Here is a 22,863-nt window from a genome sequence, read left to right as displayed (position 1 = left end):
ACAGGAGTCTGATCTCAGTCAACTGTCTGTGTGCCATTATGTTGGTCGTTCAGACACTTTAGTCATGTGCTGCGTCTGAAATCGAATACTTCCCTATGATATATTATGAAAAATACTATGCCAATAGAGTAGTATGTCCAAATACATAGTATGAATGACAACATAACACAACTGGCGCCGCATTAATCTTACACACTTACACTATATAGAACATACTTTAACAGTCACAAAGTAGATTTCAAGCCAAATGTTGTATCTACTATACCGTATGCGATTTCGGACGCAACTGTTTTTTTGTGATGCATGTTAACAAGGATTTTCACTGTTTGCATTAGGATGTGTGCTGAAACTATATTTGCTTTTAATTTGCATTTGCAATTGATTCTCAGACACTTAGTAGCAATAATACAGTAAGCTCAATTTTACCTTTTAGTGAAGGGATAACATTAACATTAAATGTAATATGTAACATTAAATACATAAGCCACCAAAATAAGATCTACACCTCTGCCATACCTCTTGTGTATGTCGTTTGTGTGTAATAGAGCTGCACGATTCATCGCTAAAAAAGATTGCGTTCTCAATTCAAACACCCACGCGATCTTATTCCTAAATCACAATGATTCGCCTGTCTATAAAACACTTGACAAGTACGAGCAAATAACGATTTTATCAAGTACATAGCTACACCAGTAGGTGGCGACGAGATACTAAAAAATGTATTCGTTATTTAATCATTCATTGAAGAGATTTGTTCAAAAATGCTGAATCATCCAGTAATGATAAACTTATAAATTCAAATGTATTAAACATTTTTAAATAGACTGTAGCAATTAATGTTTTGTCATAACCTTTTGTAAATTACATTATACGTTATTTTATTTAGTCTTAATCTCTATTTTAAACAAAAAAATGGTGATTCTCAATTTATCCAGAATCGTGCAGCTGTAGTGTGTTATCAGCCTCAACGCTTTGTAACCCGAGATTCTCCTTATATATAATATATGTAAGCCTATCTGCGGTAGCTTTGCATTCATTAGGAATGAAAAGCTTCTAATGAAAGCGGTGAGGCTGATTACACAGTTCTAAGGCATCAATTTATTCCACATGTATGTACAATGGGAGTGTTATCCTTAAAATTGGATGATTACTGAAATAAGATCTGATAACAGACTATATTTTACTGCAAACCAGCACACTAACTCCTGTTTTACACTGTGTGAACTCGTTGTGTTATTTATGGGATACTGTGCCATATATTGTCTTTAATATCAAAAAATATATAAAATTAATTCATTATAAAAGTACAAACTTGGGTTACGCTCAATTTCAAGGTGTCCTTGTTACAGTGTAATTATACATTTAAGTACTGAGTAATATTAATTAACAACATGTACTTACTATAGGGTAAGGTTAGGCTTTTTTACATGTAATTATGCATAATTTACTGTTTGTAAAGTTTGATAAGAACCCATATGTAGTTTATTTACAAAAACATGAACAAATACAAAAATAAATCAAGATGTGGCTTGACGATAAACATGAACAAACTCACACAAGGTAACAGGGAACAAAGCTAGACAAAAGACAATGGTAACATAAGGGCTTATATATACACACACACACACACACACACACACACACACACACACACACACACACACACACACACACACACACACACACACACACACACACACAAGACACACCTGAAAGCAATGAACCAATGACCAAACAGAACAGAAAACCACATGACAAAACCAGGAAACAAAGGAACCATGACTACAAAATAAAAGACATGAACATGAAACAAATCCCAAAAGATTACACCTGTATTTAGCGTCATCCACTTGTGATCCGATTGACCAAAACGCATCTTAATACCAGGTGTAAACAGGGCCAAATACACTGTAAAATAAAGTGTAACTCAAACTTGATCCTCATGAAATCATATGTGGAGGATGAAGACCAAGTTTACATCACATTGGTAAATAATTTACATAGACTTGTTAAATCTTGTGAAGGGCTGTGAAATGAAAACGCAATGCTTAACACAGTAAATGCCAAAGTTCACAGAATCGTAGTTACATAAAATATGTTTTATGGAATATGGTGATTTAGAACACATGCTTGAAGATTTTAAATCATGAATTTATGAAACTTTAAACTCAATGAAACAAACTCGACATCCGGTTCATGCAAATAAAATATATATATTTTAATTGATTTAATTAATTGATTTTTTTTTTAAATACACTGCAAGAACAGTTATATAAGCATGTAAATGGCTACTCAGAGGTCTGAAGCACAAGGATAAATTAGCCTTAAATTATATTCATATAAACATATTAAGTGTTATCCAAAAATCTGAGAGCACTTAAATAAAAGAATTTTTTTTAAAGCTCAGATTAAACTGAAATATTTCTTCCACAGTTAATATGGAAATAAACAAACTGAACACTAGAAGAGGTCACAGGAGGTCTGAATAATGGAACGACTCAGCTGTATCTAAGTAAGCAATAAGGTACTCGAGGCTGTGCTGAATCGTGAATCACTGAAGGGCGTTGTTAGGCGCGACGCGAAGCGGAGTGACTTATTCACGATACACAGCCTCGAGTACCTTATTGCTTTTATAAAACGGTTACCACACAATATAAATATTAAAGCCAATTTTTTTTTTTTTAAATAATGTTTTAATGCAACTTTCATGAAGTAAAATCACTAAAAGCCTTCCTTCCGCTGGAAAAAATAGTCCCTGACACATTATTTCGCCTTTAGATGGCGGAAAAGACTGTCTTTATGAGTGAGTCAGTCAGTGGAGAAGACTTATATATTGAAAGGACTAAAACTGGTTGTGAACATGGAGAAGCAAGACGCTAGGGAAGGAGAGAAGGAAAACCCCATAACTGTTAAGGACGAGATATCGAAGCGGACATTCAAACGGATTTTATTACGAATATAGGACTGACCTGAAGGAAGATGCTATATCTACTGTAAATGCAGGTGCACTCGCTTACTCGATCTCTCACAATACTCTACTCTATAAGCTTCAATGAACAATATTAATGAGAATGCTAAGAGTCGTTGCTAAGAGTGGTTGCTACTTGCTAGCGGTGTTGTGTAGTGATACATATAAGCATTGGGTGAAGCGGCCAAAGCCGTGTTTTATTGTGAATAAACCACAGCTATTGACCAATCAGAATCAAGGATTGGAACTAACCGTTTTATAAAGTTATATATATCAAATAACCATACCCTTATTATTTTGCTCTTGTAGGGTCACAATGGCTCCTGCCTTCCGCTTGACTATGAAGCCCAAAGCCACAGATAACATGACGCACCTGATGGTGGACTTCAGTCAGGAGAGACAGATGCTGCAGGGCCTCAAGTTCCTCCCCGGTGAGTTCATTAATTACTAACTGGTTATTTCGCTGCTTGCATTACCGGATCAACCTCTCTTGAGTTTGAACCTACAACCTTTCAGCTACCAACTCAGCATCCACCATCTGCATCTTAGTTACTAAACCCGTGATAGAAGAATCTAACTCAGCGGTGCAAAACAGGGCCAAAGTCCTAGAATTTAGATTTAACTCTAATTAAACGCAGCTAATCAAGTATTTCAGGCTTATTTGAAAACTACAGGTATGTATGTGTTCCTTTTCCCAGGTATTCATGCAATAGGCCCGGTATAAAACCTATATTGTATTAAATTATAAACCTTATCAGAGTTCTTAATTAAAGATGCATTGCTGGCAAATGACCTAAAAAAGCATTTGTTTCGTGAGTTTAAGGGCCAGATTTACGGATAATGTGCAAATTAAAGAACAGATGCAGTAGCTCATTCATTCATTAATTATGACCAACACAATCTATGAAGAGCAGCTCATATCAGCGTAGGGTCTAGGATATTCAGGTGCACTTTATCTGCTAGCAATACATATGAAGTACATAAAAAATAATGTGGCTTGGCAAACGATATGTTCGGATAATGTCTTACTCTGGCATATTAAATAAATGAAGACGAGTGGAGAAAATTCCCTCCCTTCTACCACATAATAATGCCACAAATACCAGTAAATTGACTAGCGCAAGCTTTAGTAAATCACATTGCATGATTCATTTAAATACTGTCCTCCCATAAATTTTACGTCTGAAAGGGAAACTCCTTCAAATGCATATGCAATAAGGTCAGCCGCAAAAATAACCCTGTCCATGCATTTTCAGCACTAATGTTTCCCTGCATTTCTTCAGTAGTTCTGACCCGAAGTCTTAAAATTGCACAATCAAAAGAATCAATATTTTAGATTGTATTTGCGTGTGTTATGATGAGCTCTGCTGATTTGTGGCTCATCATATAGGGTAAGCGCACTGATTTCTTGCTCATCTGCTCTTGTGGTTTGTATGTCATGATGACTCTGCTCTTTTGTGAGTCACTCTGGCTCACAGGTCTACAAATGCACCAAATTTCGTCAGCATTTTAAAAATATCACTGAAAAATAACACCCCTCTCAGCTCTGATATTACAGTTCAGGAAGAGGATTCGGGTAGTGCATTACTGATTGGCTTTCTAAACGCTTCAGTAGATCAACTTTTCTGCTAAATCTTTCTGCCTCGTCACTTATGAGCCACCTTTACATTTGACGACCCCTGATATAAGTCTCTGCGTTTAAGTATCTCTCTGCTTCTGTGTCCTTATGACACCAAATGACACATTTCATGAATATTCATTTTCTTAAACTGACATTCCCAGGTAATCTTCCCAGACTGTGCCAGTTTAATATTTGCACAGATATTGTTCCATTGCCTGGTATTCATTAAAAAATAATTTGGAGTACGATTTAGTCAATCAGAAACAAAAGTACTTTACAATACTTGTTTTTTTATTTTATTTTTTATATTTATTTATTCTTGCTTTCCATGGTTTAATTTTTGGAAAGGGAGAATATATATATAAATAATTTTTTTGGGAGATGTGGGATGTGATGTGCATTGAGAGCTAATTTCTGCGATGTCAAAACTCGATATGGTTAGATCAGATAAAAATATTCAATATCATTTTAACAGTTAAAATTCTCAGTGCATTGATTGGATATTTCTTACATAATTGTGAATTTGATCATCATACAATTCCTGAGATTTGTGCAACGTTGCAAAATTCTTCTTGCTCGATTGACATGCATAAATGAACGTGACACATTATTTGCAAACTTACAAAAATACAAAATACAGAATCTATGTCAACGTCAAATGTGTGGAGATTTAACACCACACATTTTCTGATTTCCTGACCTTTCAACATAGTCTGGTACATTCTGACATCTGCAGAATTCCCCTCATGAAATAGCATCAGCTGCTAAAAATATAGTGAAATAGCCAATGACAGATCTGTGCTTTTAATACAAGCCGAGTGTATCAGAGTGACCGTACAGCGTAACTGCAATAGAGCAAGTGAAGAGTGGTGTTATTTACGACTGGATGTTATCTTTGGACGGGGGTCTTTAACAGGTTATTTAGGATTCGAGATGATCTCACACACACATCATGATTTTAGAACATATTTTAATATACATAAATAGAATAACTCTCTATTAATGTGACCACCTGGTTATTACTCTGTCCCGCAAAATCACATCTACGTCCTACAACAGTGTGGGACACGTGTGAGAGAGATGCATTTACTACTATTATACTATGTAAATACTGATTTGCATTAGTTGGAAAGCATATTTTTCATCATGTTGGATAATAACTATTTAAATTGCCAATAAGCTTTATTAATTGTGAATGGCTATGTGAGTTGCACTCAATTTGTCCAGGTTCGAGAGACACAATATAATTTACTCTACTGGACCTATTCAGTCTGCTAAATATAATGAGGCTAGTTGGTAAAAATCACATTTTATACTAAAATCAATTTCCTTAATTAGCAACCAGTTTATTTTCCTTCCTTCACAAACAGTATTTTCATCCACACAGTATTAATATTTCTGTTACAAATATTCAAATTATCACAGAAGTACTGGTATAAAAGTTTATAGAGGGTATATGAACACTGATGTCTTCGATCAAAATTGAGTAAATCATCTTTTAAAAGTAAATTGACCATATTCACAGAGAAGAAAATGGGAGTTTTCACAAGTGTGCCGAAATCATTGAGCTTGCGCTGCACTGACGGACGGCTTCTGTGATTATAGAGGTGCTCGCTTTCAGTGTAATTCATTCTCAAGAAAAGTTGCTGTTTTTCATGAGACTTTTGTGAGTACTTCATACTTCACCTTGACAAAATTAATTTTTAAACCTAGTGATTTTATAATGTTTAATATTTATTCAGAAGTGAAACTAAATGAAAAAATATTACAGGAAATGGCTAATATGAGCCAATAAATGCTCCTCTGCCACCATCTACAGGTTATAGTGGTAATTAATGTATTTTTTTAAATAAAAGTGTTTCCTATCAAATGTTGGATTTCCTACATCTTGAAACGTTCAGTTTTACAAATAGGGACAATCTCAGAAGGATGAAAAAATTATGTTTTTGGTCATCACATTAAAAATAACATTTTAAGTGCTGTTGTGTGTGTGTCCAATTACAGACACTGTGTTTCTTATTCAAACCTTCCCATTAGCTTCAAGTCAATAAAACTGGTTTAATGGCAAATTAGGTATGTGTGATTACTGCATGAAAATATAAATACAACATTAAAAAGTCAACCATTGATGGTTTAGTGTAGATGTACAGTGAGGACAGAAGGACAGCTAAGAGTTCACTGGAAATGCCCAAGCTGGCTTGTCGAAAACCAGGAAGTAACCGCGCAAATGGCCAATTAATGCTTCAAATATAAAGATTGTATCAATTACATCATTACACCAATAAGTGGCGACAAGTGCATGTTAAAAATATATATTTGTCATTTAATCATTCATTCAAGAGATGCTGATTCATCCAGTAATAAAACAAGTGAAGTCTTTATGAGTAGGGTTGGGTACCGAAACCCGGTTCCAATAGGGAACCGGTTCCGACGTAAACGGTAGTAACCAGACCGAATAAGAACGAAACTTTAGGTGCCTGATTTCGGTGCCTGACGTTTTTTTCCGCCCCCTATAAAACATCTCGCGGCACGAATGATCCAATAATAAAACATCTCCAGTTAACCAGCAAAGCATTCATTTAGTTCGTTTGTTAAATAAGAGACGATCTAGCGCTGAAATGTGTTTTTTTAAATCAAGTGATCAAAGTGCTCGTTGCCGCTGCGATCAGTGGCTCGGTGTTTTCTCGTGGCTCGCGCACACCGCACTTCACTCGGACGCGCGCTTCAATACGTTGCGGAGATCGATCTATTTATGAGGCGCCGTCTATATGATTATGTGCGCGGAGAGTTTGTGTGTGTGTGCTCGCGTCTCAGATGAGTATGTGCGCGGAGAGTTTGTGTGAGTGTGTGTGTGTGTGTGTGTATGTGCTCGCGTCTCAGATGAGTATGTGCGCGGAGAGTTCCGCGCGTCTAGTGTGTGTAGAGTTTGCGTGTGTGTGCGTGAGCGACTTTAGAAGTTGTGCATTTCATATATATTATTTTGAGCATTCAGCAGTATACATGTATGTGTGACTACCTAGTATACGTGTATGCAAGGGTTTCATATGTGCGTGAATGAAGTTTGATTTAAGCCCTAGATGGCGCCTCATAACCTATCTATTCGTTCTGGTGAAATCTCAAAATATAATGGACACAAAGTGTCCCTGCTTGATATACAACCACTGATGAGCATAATCGGTTTAAAAAAAAAAAAAAAAAAAAAAAAAAAAACAACTACAAATGCGGATTATAGAACCCAAAACCTCTGACACGCTTGACTAAAGTTCAAGTTCAGCTGCCAGTGTTCCTCTTCGGGTAAGTCTAGTATTTTAATGCCAACTGCAAATCTTGCATATCAAGTATGAAGTATATCAATATCAAGTATATTTATATGAGGCTATACTGTGTGTGTTAAATATTTCTGCTCAGTGTCAGATATTTCTCTGTTCTGTAAAAGTCATAATATGAGAAGACAAAATTTTGATCTTAACTCAAGTGTTTTGTGCTACATCAGTAGCCTTTTAAAGGGCACAATTTTTCATTTAATCAGAAAATCTTTTTCAGAAAATCACACACACACACACACACACACACACACACACACACACACACACACACACACACACACAGAGGTATTATTTTTTTGATAAAGTGTGTGCAGTTTAGTTTTCTTAAGTACCGTTTCAAGAACCGTTTAAGCACCGGAACCGTTTGAAAAATACCGAGTAGGTACTGGTATCGGATAAAACCCAACCGATACCCAACCCTATTTATGAGTGAGTCATTGAATCATTCACTCAACCCGATTTTTTAAAAACATCTTAAAAAGACTGCAGCAATTAGCATTTTGCCAGAAAATCCAATAAATTACATGTTATTTTGTGTAGTTGTCTGCAGAACTAGAATCGTAGGAAACTCATGATCTCTATTTGAAACACACAAAAAAGTGATTCTCAGTTTATCCAGAATCGTGCAGTTCAAGGTGATACAGTAAGTATGCATGAAAACACTCAGTGCACTGTTGTGATCTTCCCCACTTAGTGCCAAGAGCCCCAGAGATCGTGCTCGGGGACTGTCTGGTGATGGATAATGAGGTGACCGTAAGCTGGAGAATGCCGATGGAGGACAGCAAGATCGACCATTACATCTTAGAGTACAGAAAGACCAGCCACGAGGGTCTGCCGCGTGTGAAGGACGAGCAGTGCTGGGAGGTGCTGGACGACATCAAGACCACTGAACACACACTACAAGGTGCTGATGGCATTGTGCAGCTGCAGTGTTTCTTTAGCACAGTTGATGCAAGGAATAATTGATGACGGGATGCGTGGTGCATCATGGCCATTACAGCTCGGGTGTGCATTATTTTCAATAATTCAACGGCCCAATCTTATAATTCAAGTCAATTATTCTGCTTATACTGCAGTTACCACAACTCAAGACATTGTTCAGATGTTGTATTTCGAAACATTTGTCAGGTTTTTGTCCTTTAAACACTCTTGCATATAGGAGTAATTTATTACGCATCTCATCCCATGCCTCCGTTGCTTATTCCAAAGCGTCATTTTAGAGCTAGTAATGGAGGCTTGAGCCACTGATGGTAGTCTAATCAAGTTATTAATGCAGTTATAGAGAGAGAGAGAGAGAGAGATTGATTAAGCGTGTGTGAATTACCTGAGTCTGTGCGTCTCTACTAATAGCGAAACTGTAAGTTTATCTGCTTCAAGAACAGCGCCGTTATTACCTCACTAGTGAGAAATGTCACGTAGCTTTTAAGTTGCTAAACTATTTTACTGATAAAATCATCAGAGCAGCGCTGACAACACGTTTCTGTGCGAGTGTGTGTCTGAACTGTGTGTGTTTGTGTGTGTGTGTTTGAGCGGGAGAAAGAGAGTATGTGTTTTCCGTTCATAATAAAATGTCATTTTGTGGCAAAAACATAGAAATAATTGGACATTTTTATCCTATTGTTTACTAAATTGTTTTTGCTCAATCAGTGTGATTTTAGGTTTTGGTTCTTTTGCTGTTGTCAGCTGCCTGGAACTACTTTAGCCGTGCGTTTCCCTGAAAATAATATAATAATAATATGCATACTATTATAGGTTTTGTTAATATTTTGAATTAGATTTTATTGTTTATTTTATTTATTAGATTTTTGTTTTTGTCATTTTTTTTATTATTTTTTTTTATATATATATATATATCTATTTAGTTTTATTTAGTTTTAGTTATTTTACTATTTCAACTAAAATTAAACAAAAATGAAAATTTTTGGCTTTGCAACTAGCTGAAATAAAAATAAGTTTATTTTAGGTAATGTTTGTTTTATTTCAAGTAATGAAAATTTTGATAAGTTTTAACGTTAATAAAATTAGCAGTTATGTGCTGCTTTTCATGACCTTGTTTAAAATATTCTACATTTCCCACTTTTATGCACAAGCATAAAATATTCTATTCATTCGGCAGGGTTAAGATTTGACTCCAAATTCATGAACTTCCGGGTACGAGCATGTAACAAAGCAGCCGCAGGTGATTATTCGGACCCGGTCACCTTGGAAACTAGAGGTAGGGTTGTGTATTAAACTATGTAAAATCATTATTTATATATATATATATATATGCATATGCATATGTGTTTGTGTGTTTTTTCAAAGGTATGGGGTCAGATTTATAGTAGAGACATTTATAATGCTGTTCTTTTGAACTCTACATTCATCAAAGAATCCTGAAAAAAAATGTGTCCTGCTCAGTTTCCTCAAAAATATTGTTTTTCAACATTAATAATAATCATAAAAGTTTCTTGAGCAGCAAATCATCATATTAGAGTGATTTCTGAAGGATCATGTGACACTGAAGACTGGAGTAATGATGCTGAACATTCAGCTTTGATCACAGGAATAAATTACATTTTACAATATTTTCAAACAGACATTCAAACATAAATTATAAAATTATAGCTATAATATTTCACAACCTTATAGACCCCAAACTTTTGACAGTAGTTTTATTTGTAAAAAGGAATGTTACTGAATTGTCCTATTAGTACTTCTGTGATATTGATGGTTGTGTCTCTCTGTGTTAGCATTTAACTTCAGCTTTGACTCCACGTCATCTCATCTGAATCTGAAGGTGGAGGACCGGGGCGTCGAATGGGATCCGCAGGGAGGAAAAGGCCTAGACAGCAAAGTCAAAGGGAAGGAGAACAAGGGCAGGTAAGAAGTTTCAAATATAGCATTCGTTCTTTCATTGAATCAGCCATGGATGAGATTGAACAAACATGTTTTTGCACTCTCAATTTCTGAGTTAGCAGACAGAGACCTGAATGTCGGGTGGAAACCTCAGATCTCCATATTTCATCATTTTTATTCAGTGACGTCACCCTTTACGTCTGTGGGTTTTGCAAATATCTAAGCAATGAAAAATATTAAAAAGTGCATGACTAAAACCTCATAACTCCATTGAATACTCAAACTGTCAGTCAAACCTCATAACTCCGCCCACCTCTATCGTGAATGAAGTGCTGCACACACTTCGTCACTGCTTGTTTGCAATGCAATGATACATAAAGACCTGGTTGTTTGAAAAAGTACTGCATTTTCGCCCACATAGCTACAATAAACTTCATAACCTGTACGTTTTTTTTAAACGTAATGCGATGCCTTTTCTGCCTCAGATACAGCTGTTCTAATGATGGACAACACACGTACGTCTGAAATTATCTGAAATTCGGTGGTCAAAAACCTCGTAACTCCATTTGAGCTTGATTTTGCTACAATGTTAATAATAAAATGACACATTCAACTGTCTGACCATAAATTATGCCACAATATCAGCTTTGACAATGCGATGTTTAATTATTTTAAAAAGACAGTGGTTTTTTTTCATTTCCTGAAAAGTAGCGTTTTTTGGAGACACGAGGGTTCCGCCCGACAGTGACGATATGTGATGTGGTGTGTGTTAGTAGATTTATTAATAAAAACATCAGTTAGTGTAAAGCCCTATCCGGAGTATAATGTGTTGTTAATGTTACCTAAATTGTTTTGGTAATTGAAATAAAGATGAAATCAAATAAAATATAATTATTAGATGAAACAAATCTTCAATTAAAATGAAATGACTGAAATAAGTGTCTGTTGAAGTACTAAAATTACTACAACTAAAATTTAATATAAACTATAGTATTTAAATAATACTATAATAATACACTGAAATGATAATGTGAATAATTACTAACCTTCTCTGTCACTTTAATCCCATCCAAATGGCCCATTCTGAACTTTTTCCAGACTGCAGCCTTCTTTACCTTTTACAAAACCTAAAAAGAAAAGCAGTAGACGTTTATCTCTGTGATTTTTACACTTATTCTGTGCAAATCGCCGATATACATTACAGACGCCCGTCTTTGCTGTTATGTAATGCTCACTTATAATTAATCTCCACAGAACACTGGTACTTTAATTACGCTTTTGAAATGAGTCTTTAGCAAATCTCAAAATAAATATATCTTATTTTTATTACTATACATTATAACTCTGTAATGTAGCATTTAATGTAGCATCTCTTGTAGCATTTAATATGTAGTTTATAGTGTTTTAAATTATTAATATTTTTTTTATTAATTTCATTTTAAAAAATTACTATTGGTTTTGTTTTGTACTTGTACAGCACTTTGGTCAACTTCGGTTGTTTTTAAATTGTGCTTTATAAATAAAAATTTTATCATATTTAAAACAGTGTAGAATTTTAAAATCTGCCATTATCAGTTATTGGCAATAACTTAAAAAGCATTATCGGCTTATTAGTCCTAGATGTCGATGCATCCCTGATAACTCCCTGCTCTTGTTCTTTCCTTTCTACCAATCAGCAGTGCACATTTCACCAATCTGAAGAATATGTCCAGGTGACCGTGTGTCTGTTAGCGTTGGCCTTTAGCTCTCTCTGAGCGCACTGAACGACCGCTGGCTTACCTAGAGCTCCTCTACGGGCTGTGTGTTCACTGACACTGATCTGAGCAAAGCACTGCATGAAAAAGGATCACAGATCACGGCTTTAATACAGTATCTTCACACATTACCTACTTAATTAGTGCTGAATTAAAAGAATTTTCTAAATAATTTATGTGTGATCCTTATTTATGGAGTGCCTGTTCTTCTAAAGGGGTTTTCTGTGTTTCTAAACTGAGTGCTCTTGTATTGATTACGGATTTTGCATGTGCCACTTGTGTTACTGAAAGTAGAATATATAAAAAGATCTATTATGATATATTTTTGTATTATTATTATGATGATTCTGACCAAAAATTCAACCTGTACTTAACACCTTTTCTATCACTTCCCTCTTTCAAACTTTGCCATTTCTTGAAATGTTTTCAAATGATGACCTACATTTTGGTTGTGCAACTTTTAATTCAACTTAATACTAAATATAAAGTTGCTTTTCCATGCTCACATCCTTATGACTGTGGTGAGTAAGCGTTCGCCTGAAATCACCGCTTTTATGCTTTTCTCATCAGTCATTTCATTACGGCAAACAAAGTGCACTGAACTACATCAATTTTGCATGCAATTACACCTGTCATGCTCTGAAACTAAAGCATCTGGTATGTTGTTAAGTATCTTGAGATAATGCTTAGTCTTTTCGGACGTTTTTAAATGCCTTTTGTTTGAGTCGTCCTTCACCGGCCAGCTGTTCTTTTGCTAACGTGTGGGATCTTACAGATGGCTAATGGAGGAAGGGAAAGGAATTAATCACTCCTTAATCATGCTTCAATAAAAATACACTTATTTGTGCACTTTGTTGAATTCTATATCAAGTACACTACAAAATACACAATCAATTGCCTGTAGTGTTGCGTAATTGCTCTATAATAGCCATTCATAGTCTGCACAGCCATTATTGTTCAAATTATTAAGAGACATAGAAGCCTTTTTTGGTGTTTTTTGTTTTTGTTGCATTAAACTATTTGAGTAGCATTGCATCATTTGTGCTACTGTGGCTAACATGTTACGCATTGCTTTTTTTCATGAATCTCTCCAGATTTTCCATAGTTTGTTCCCACCACCATCACGAACAGTAGGGTTGGGTTGAAAATATAAATTTCCCGATTATAATCAATTCTAATTTTGATTAACTGATATAGATTCTTAAATATTTTGTGCTGCGCTGTTTTCAGTTGATGTGTAAACCAAAATTGACCAAACATTGTCCGCCATCCAATAAATTGCAATAAGTTGAGAGCTTTGTTGCTTTATGAAACAATGTCTTGGATTTCAAATTATGTAAATTTTATTACAAAATTCAAACGTTTGTTGCTCTATAATGTGGCGTAACTGATCGCTGTGGGAAGTGAACCGATCAACTCTTCCACTTTACTACTAGTTATAGCACAAAATAAAGATAAATGAACATAAGAAGGTATGTTGAAAGATACTTACTCAATTGTACCATGTCATTTTAAATGTTTTTATACACAATTAGTTGTTAACTTTGTCTTTAATATTAATATACTGACTGACAGGTTGCTGTATAGTTTACAGCAATTTGACACTGTACTGACATATATCCAAATTAATCGGTTATTAAATCTTATCAGGATCTGATGTGAATCGCAAGCATGTGAATTTAAAATCGAATTGTGAAATTTGTGTCAATACCCAGCCCTAACAAACAGGGACATGCTGTGTTTGATAACTAAATGAAAGTGTTCTCTTCTCGTCTCGTCTCGTCTCGTCTCGTCTCATCACTTCTCTTCTCTTCTCTTCTCTTCTCTTCTCTTCTCTTCTCTTCTCTTCTCGTCTCGTCTCGTCTCGTCTCGTCTCGTCTCTTCTCTTCTCTTCCCGTCTCTTCTCTTCGCGTCTTGTCTCTTCTCATCTCGTCTCTTCTCTTCTCGTCTCTTCTCATCACTTCTCTTCTCTTCGCGTCTCGTCTCTTCTCGTCTCTTCTCTTCTCATCTCGTCTCGTCTCTTCTCATTACTTCTCTTCTCTTCTCTTCTCATCTCTTCTCATCACTTCTCTTCTCGTCTCTTCTCATCACTTCTCTTCTCGTCTCTTCTCGTCTCGTCTCGTCTCTTCTCATTTCTTCTCGTCTCTTCTCATCTCTTCTGTTCTCGTCTCATCTCTTCTCATTTCGTCTCGTCTCTTCTCTCCTTGTCTCTTCTCGTCTCATCTTGTTTCTTCTCGTCTCGTCTCTTCTTGTCTCTTCTCGTCTCATCTCGTTTCTTCTCGTCTCATCTCTTCTCGTCTCGTCTCGTCTCTTCTCGTCTCATCTCTTCTAGTCTCGTCTCTTCTGTTCTCGTCTCTTCTCATCTCGTCTCTTCTCGTCTTGTCTCTTCTCGTCTCGTCTCGTCTTGTCACTTCTCTTCTTGTCTCTTCTCGTCTCATCTTGTTTCTTCTCGTCTCGTCTCTTCTTGTCTCTTCTCGTCTCATCTCGTTTCTTCTCGTCTCATCTCTTCTCGTCTCGTCTCTTCACTTCTCTTCTCGTCTCTTCTCATCACTTCTCTTCTCTTCTTGTCTCTTCTCGTCTCATCTTGTTTCTTCTCGTCTCGTCTCTTCTTGTCTCTTCTCGTCTCATCTCGTTTCTTCTCGTCTCATCTCTTCTCGTCTCGTCTCGTCTCGTCTCGTCTCGTCTCTTCTCTTCTCTTCTCTTCTCTTCTCTTCTCTTCTCTTCTCTTCTCTTCTCTCTGTGTGTTGTGGGATTAGTAGTGTGTGTTTAGTGTTTTGATGATTTATCTCTGCACTCAAACCATCTGATGCGTGTGCATTGTGTGTGTGTCCAGTATGTGTAGTGACGGTTTGTGTGTCTATGATGATTTCAGAAGTGGAACTCCGTCTCCTAAACGAACATCAGTGAGCCGCTCACCGGCCACCAGAGGAGCCAGGGACCGCTTCACCGGAGAGTCCTACACAGTTCTGGGTACCACAATAGCCTTAGAAATGTTAAGATGTTTCAGTCTACACTGCCATCCAAAAGTCTGGAATCAGTTTGGAAGAAGTTTTTTCAAGTGATCAATTTCTTTTCATGTCTTTTAAAGAGGACCAATTATGCCCTTTTACAATGTCTTGTTTTTTGGCTCTACTAGAACAGGTTTTTATGCTTGAATGTTCAAAAACACATTATTTTCCCCATATTCTCCATTGTTGCAGCTCGTCTCTTCCCAGTCTGTCAGTAACGCTCTGTTTACTTCCTGTCTCTATGAAGCCCCTCCTTCTGAAAAGCACACTGTGCTCTGATTGGTCAGCTGGAGTAGTTTGTTTTGATTGGTCGAGCGCTTCGAGTGTGTTTGGGAAATGTCCCGCCCCTTACCATAACCGCCATTTTAACACACTACTACCTAACTCAACCAGGCCCCGCCCCTTTATCCTGCGTATTAATTATTTAAATGAGGAATATTGTGACGTGTTCGTTCCCGGAAGAAACTCAAGACTACAATGGAGGCGTTTCAGGGAGTTCATAAACAGTGACGCTGATATAGAGAAGAACTCCCGCTGGAGGGACTTTGGAAACATTGTTCATGCTCAGACAGCAACATTACACACTAAAGAAAGATGACCATGTAAAAAAGCATAATTAGTCCTCTTTAAACATTTGAGTTTAAAAGTGATTCATATTCAGTAGTAATATCGATTTAACAGCACTAAAACAATTGGACGAAAACAACACTTAAAATGAATTGAGCTGAATAATGACACTGTTGTCTTCTGTAGAGCTGAAATTCAATGTGTTTCATAATTGATTAACTTTCCAACATTGACAGTTATTGAACTGAATTGAATTAAGCTGAATAACGACACTTGTAGAGCTGCTTTACAGCTGAAATTAAATGTATAATTGATTAATTTTGCACCATTAACACTATTATTTTCTTATTTATTAATGTGAAGCTTTTAAACAATCTGTTTTACGCGCTATACAAATGAATGTGACGTGACTTGAAAACAACACTTGCTACACATCTCTACACAAACGTGTTTGCTGGAATAACGCCACTTTATTGACATTCTAATAATATGAAGACACTGTTGTGATTAAACTTGTATGTTTGTCTGCATGTTTAGGTGACACGAGTATAGAGTCTGGGCAGCATTACTGGGAAGTGAAGCCTCAGAAAGACTGCAAGTCCTACAGTGTTGGTTTGGCCTACAGAAACCTTGGGAAATTTGACCAGTTGGGGAAGACCAACACCACCTGGTGCATCCACATCAACAACTGGCTGCAGACCTCATTTGCGGCCAAACACAACAACAAGGCAAAGAATTTGGATGTGCCGGTACCTGACAGCATAGGAGTCTACTGTGACTTTGATCGGGGTAATGTACAAAATCTGATCTAAAATGGCAAAAATCTGTGTAGCAGTTGTTTTATGCTTGATTAACCCTAAGGCCGTGTGTCCACCAAAGCGTTTTTTCACGCGGCTGGTGTATTTTTTCAATTGTTTTCAATGGGAGCGCTGCGTTTTTTAAATGCCATGAGCGTAACAAGGCGCTGAGCGTTTTTTTCATGCTGAAGCGCTGATCACCCACCGTTTTTTACCAGTCGCCGAGAGTTGAAGAATGTTAAGCAGCGCTCATCACTGTCACTTTTTGCTCACCCGTCCAATCACAGTGGAGGAGGGGCGGGACTAACGACCAACCGCCACATTCTGCTTGTACAACGTCAACAGAGGACAACAACAAGCATAATAACAGAACAAAATAATTTATAACAAGATCCAGAAAAAATACGTTACATTGTATCGACATTTTAATATAGAATCAACACAGAAACAAAATATGTGTGAAATGAGATACTAGTAACACTTTCACGGATATTCCGTATCATAACAAGCAAAGCATTAGCCTAGAAATCTAGACGCACCCTAGCTAGACCCAGGATCATCTAGCAACTCTCCGTTGGCTTGCGAGCTGGAAAAACCAAACTCTAGTCAGGCCAATCACATCGTGTATAGAGTCGGTGGGCGGGCTTAACATAATGATGGAAGAGTTGCAACGGTTCCGCGTGAATTCCCTGCTACTTGAAAACAAAGAAGAGCTGTTTCTGGCGAACAGCGGTCTTTCCAATCGGCTTTGGCCGCGACTCTGGAGGACTTGGAGTTAAGCTTTTCTTTGAGAAAAGAACAAAGAACGGCACTGAAGTCATTCTTAAAAAAGGAAGATGTTTTCGGAGTTTTGCTGACCGGATACGGCAAAAGTTTAATCTCTCTGACTACGTCACCTTTGTTGCTCTGGTTGGTTGTAGCACTATCCTATTGCGTGAAAGACAACCGTTTATCCCGCCCCTCGGATTGAGCCCTGCCAATGGTGTGTTCCCAGACCCAACATCTTGATCTGGGTCTGGCTTGTCAGGCTAGCAAAGCGTCTCAACTGAAAAAAAATGCTGCGCTGCCAAAACGCTCTCAAGCGACCATGGCTAGGTGTTTTCAGCTGGCTAAAAACGCTTTGGTGGACACCTGGCCTAAAGCCTACTGTATCACATTTGATACGCCTCTAAATGATCAAAACTTTGATTAAAAAACCTCTTGCACACAATCTACTACATGTCGTCTGATTGATAGTTTAAACTTTTTCAGCAAGTAAAAGGCCTTTTAGTTTAATTGTAAAAACGTTCACCTTCAGCTCGTGCTTCACGTGTCTGAAATCTACTGATTTTGAAGTAAACATGAGAATAACTGTTATATTGTTAGTAATATTTCAAGTTGAACACTTACTAGACTGAAGCAACTCAGTTTACTTGATTATCCATACATTTTTTTTTTTTAGAAAAACCATGTTATGTGAGTCTCAAATATGATCAGGCTTCAAATATGATGTCGAGGCTTCTGTGTTGTTATGGGTGGTTTATTTGAGTGTTGTACATTCATGTCATGCTTCATTCCTCCGAGGAAACATTATAGCCCACCCTCAGGTTTCTCACTCGTGCAATTAGATCCCTCCAGATTGAGTTTCAGCCATGTCCATTCATGCTTTCTGTGAGCTATCATGCGTCACCTGAAGAACTGCAGCATGTTAATGTGACCTCGGATATTTATTAAAGGCTTTGTGTGTGTGTGTTTTTTTTTCAGGCCAACTTGCTTTCTATAATGCTGAAAACAAACAATTACTCCATACTTTTAAGATGAAGTTCACCCAACCTGTTGTTCCAGCTTTCATGGTGAGTTTGGAGTACAGACAACATGCAAATATGGGTTATTCTATTGCAAACCATGCACAAGCATTTCCATGAAATATGTTTAAAAAGATGATGTTTTTAATCAAATCAGGCAACAGGAAAGAATTGATTGTTTACAAATAATACAAGCTTGTAGTAGTATTATCACTGAAACACCATTTCATCTTTGAGATAATGATATTTAAAAATAAACATGAAGCATTCAGAATTATGCTAATTGCATTTATTGAGCAGTAGTGGTTACACTTTATTTTAAGGTGTCCTTGTCCATGTAATTATACACTAAAGTACTGAATAATGATAACTGATGCACTTACTTTATGGTTAAGATTAGGGTCTGGTTTAGAGTTAGCTGATTGTAACTTTGCATAATTTACTATAGTAAGTACTTTTAACATGTAGGGCCCTATCTTGCACCCAGCACAATTGACTTTGTACACCGACGCATGTTTCATTCCTATTTTGCACCCGACGCACAGCGGACTTTTCCCTCTACAGACGCACGTCGGTAAATTAGGGAATGAACTTGCGCTCCCGGGGGGCGGTTCAGCGAAAAGAGGAGGCGTGTTCCGGCGCAAACGTTCCCTGGTGCTATTTTACAGTTTCAGAAAACAATTCCACCACAGACCAGGAGAAACCTCGTCTAAAGTCAGTGGCGCGTTATTCAGATGCTATTTTAAGGGCGCATGCTTTGCCATAATGTAGCGTGTGCACAACGTGCATACACTTTGCTTCTCTCATCTACACAGACGCAGCAGTTACATAATACTAATACTAATAATGTAATACATAATTACAAGGAAAAATATTACCACACGAGGGAAATCATTGTTGTGTCCATGAAGATGTGAAAAAATAGGCATAAATCTAGCTTACACATTTACCCAAATTATTATACGCCTGTTTAACCAAAGCTAATTTGGGTGTGTTCCTCCATCCCCAATGTCACTTCTCTGTGTTTTACGGCCCTGACGAGAACGTCGGTCTCCTCGGCTGTGAACCGCTCCTGGTGTGCGTTTGGCAAATCCGCCGTTATAATAGCAATCTGCCATGGAACAAGCGCGCCTGCTCTTAAAGGGAACGTGAGATGTCGCTCTGATTGGTTTATTTCACGTTATGCCCAAACCACACCTATGAGTAATGAAGCTACTTCAGACCAACCCGCTTTAGATTTGCATCCGAGATCCGCCCACAAAGTTACTTGCGTTTCGCATTTGATACTTGAGTTTCAGATCGTTAAAATAGGGCCCTTACAGTATAACAAGGACACTACAATAAAGTTTTACTACAGCATCTTTATGACCTCAAACAAAACATCTCTTCGTCATAATACATTTTTTGTTGTTGCTAATGTTTCTTTGGTAAAAGATTAAAAAATTGGCATTTTATGTCTTCTTCACTGCTGAAATAAACATGAACACAAACTGAACCGTAACTTAAGAGATGTGCTTGTCATTCCCGAAATGCCATCGTTACTTGAAATGCCAGTCAATGAATCATTCGCTCAACAGAATCAATTCATTAATTGACACAACTGATTAAATGTTATGAATAAATCACAAGCAACAACAAAAACAAATCCTTCAGTTGTTTGTATAATTTATTCAAAATTAGAATAACAGTTTTGTTTTTCATGCTGTTAAGAAGGCTGATGTGAAGTTAACCAGTTATTCTTGAGTATTGTAAGTAAATATGGAAAATGTAATTAAATGTATTATTTTCTATTGTTCATCTTCTCTTCTTTTCTGCATTAGCTTGTGTACCACTTTAGTTCATACTTTAAACATGGCATTGTGTATTATTGGCTCTTGTATCAATTTGCTTGTAATATTCCTCATTTGTAATTTGTTTTGGATAAATGCATCTGCTGAATGAATACATGTAAAATTAATACACGTCCCATTGCACTTGCTATCTGTGTGCATTTCATCACGCATCCACGTCTCGAAACACATATCACCATCAACCAGTGTGTATGTAAAGCCATATATATACTATATAGCAAATCTTTACTGCTTGATTTTGTTTTTTACGTCACAAAATGTAACTATTATCGCCCATTAAAATAAAGGTAATTGTGACTTTTTATTTCACAATTCTGACTTTTTTACTCACAATTGCGTGATATAAACTCGCAATTGCAAGTTATAAAGTTCTGCAAGTTATATTCTGACTATAAGACACAAAAAAGTCAGAATTGCTTTTTTGTGTTTTATAGTCACAATTGCGAGAAAAAAAAAAGTCAGAATAGTGTGGAAAATAAGTCAGAATTGCGAGTTTATATCCCACAATTCTGTCTATAAGACATAGTCTTATCGTCATATATACAGACATATTATTTTATAGACATATAGTCTTATATAGTCACAATTGCGAGAAAAAAAAGTAATTCTGACTTAATTTTTTGCAATTGCGACTTTTGAATGCATTGCAGGATAAAAAGTTGCAATTATCTTTAAAATTGTTTTATTCTGTGGTGGAAACGAGCTTCCATACCCGGCTCTTTATATAAAAGTCCAACTTTATCTGCTTGCATTTAATATTAATATAAAATCTCAACTGCTTATATCTTCGCAAAATGTTAACTACATTATTGCCCAGATCTTATCTTCTAAATGCGACTATATGACAAGCGAAAAGTGCTAAATCGGCTTGACTTTACATGAAATATGATTACACCTGGATAATTTCATGTGCAGTTTTTTTCCCCACGTCAAAGTTGTTATCCGATGTGGTGAAGTTGCAGGTTTTGTTCATATTTTCAGATTATACTATCATCTGGATTTGTTGTGTTTTTCTTCTCTACAAAGAAACAAGCCGTGATTTCAAACTAAGCATATTAGAGTCGTGTGGCTTTGTAGTTGAAAATCTAGGCCTGTTTCCTAACGGTGGCTTGTTCAAACTTATGAGGTTTCTAAAGTGGAGACCACCATCTCTGTGGTGAAAATGCATGTGTTTTGTATTTCAGGTGTGGTGTGGCGGTCTGACTCTGACTACAGGCCTGCAGGTTCCCAGTGCTGTAAGAAGCTTCCAGAAAACAGAAAACGGTCTGGGAGGATCGAACAGCAGTATCTCTCAGCAGGATCCTTCCGTGGCCTGTGATATCTGCTTCTACGATAAACTGCCTTCAGTGGACGCTTCCCTCCTGCCGTGAACACTCCCCAAACCATCAGGACAACCTGAGAACTGGACACACCTGCGATGGCCGAGGCATGTAGACTTCCAGGACGAGGACAGCTTTGACCAGCAGAAAAACACGGAGAGACGTTTCCCTTCACGTTCTCTTTGACAGACACTTGCTTTCATCAGGAGATGTTTGCATCGGAAAAGCTAGTCGCTTTATCAGGGAATAGTTGAGTGCACTTTCTTTTACTGATTTAGGTTGAATGAAGACATGCTTTTTTGAGTTGTTTGTCTTTCACTACTTGATTCTCATATTATGTTAGTTTTGTTCTGTGTAGTGTGAGTGTTTTACCTTTTTTTCTGTAAATGTCCTGAGATCCGAAACTCTGTAGATCATCCTTCAGTTGGTGAATTCGACTCTGGAAAGGTTTGCACAAATGTAAAAATGATAAAAGCTGCTTTTAATGTCCTCTGATGGTCATATACTGTTATTATATCTGGATAATAATTTTGGATGTGGACTGTACGTTTTTGTTGTATACATGTGTCATCCCGAGTTTAAGTTGATTTTTAAAAGTCATTTAGGTCTTATTTTTTGAATGAAGCAAGATTTTGTCAAACATTTGTGCAGAAACTAATAATCAAGCCTCTGTTTGTTTCTGTGTAACACTCCTAATGAGCTTAATTCCAAACATTAAAGCTCACCAAAGACTTCTATTCGTCTCAGTGTTGACTTTGGTCGCGCCATCTGGTGTTGGTATCACGAAACTGCAAGAAATTGGATGACCCTTTAAACTGCTACAAATTAAAGGGTTAAATCACCCAAAAATTAAAATTCAACCTTACAAAACTTTATGGCTCTTCCAAAGCCACAAGAAGGCAAGCCTGCTAGGTTAGTAAAAAAAAAAAAAAAGAAGAAGAAGCGAAACACGAAGGAGACTAGAGGCCATTTTTAAATGGATGTCAATGGAGGAGAGGCATCATCACTATGCTGAATAAACTGTTTTTGTG

General features: G+C 36.8%; 1 protein-coding gene across 4 annotated transcripts in view; it reads left to right on the top strand.

Annotated features, from left to right (window-relative positions):
- Positions 1 to 22,863, top strand: part of fsd1l (fibronectin type III and SPRY domain containing 1-like) — a 49,139-nt gene extending 26,276 nt beyond the window's left edge. The window contains exons 6-14 of one of the 4 annotated variants that reach the window (XM_079872159.1): positions 3,278 to 3,399; positions 8,610 to 8,819; positions 10,032 to 10,130; positions 10,648 to 10,777; positions 12,433 to 12,465; positions 15,380 to 15,477; positions 16,620 to 16,871; positions 18,623 to 18,711; positions 21,698 to 22,863. In XM_079872159.1, coding sequence (XP_079728285.1) covers positions 3,278 to 3,399; positions 8,610 to 8,819; positions 10,032 to 10,130; positions 10,648 to 10,777; positions 12,433 to 12,465; positions 15,380 to 15,477; positions 16,620 to 16,871; positions 18,623 to 18,711; positions 21,698 to 21,883 — 1,219 coding nt within the window. In that variant the 3' untranslated portion in view covers positions 21,884 to 22,863. Of the gene's footprint in view, positions 1 to 3,277; positions 3,400 to 8,609; positions 8,820 to 10,031; positions 10,131 to 10,647; positions 10,778 to 12,429; positions 12,466 to 15,379; positions 15,478 to 16,619; positions 16,872 to 18,622; positions 18,712 to 21,697 lie in introns of all 4 variants that reach the window. The other 3 variants (XM_079872158.1, XM_079872161.1, XM_079872160.1) reach the window with 3 other exon arrangements.

Source organism: Squalius cephalus (assembly GCF_949319135.1).
Source record: "Squalius cephalus genome assembly, chromosome: 5".
Classification (NCBI taxonomy): domain Eukaryota; kingdom Metazoa; phylum Chordata; class Actinopteri; order Cypriniformes; family Leuciscidae; genus Squalius; species Squalius cephalus.
The sequence above is the reverse complement of the archived record's forward strand: the minus strand, read 5'-3'. Positions and strand labels throughout refer to the sequence as shown.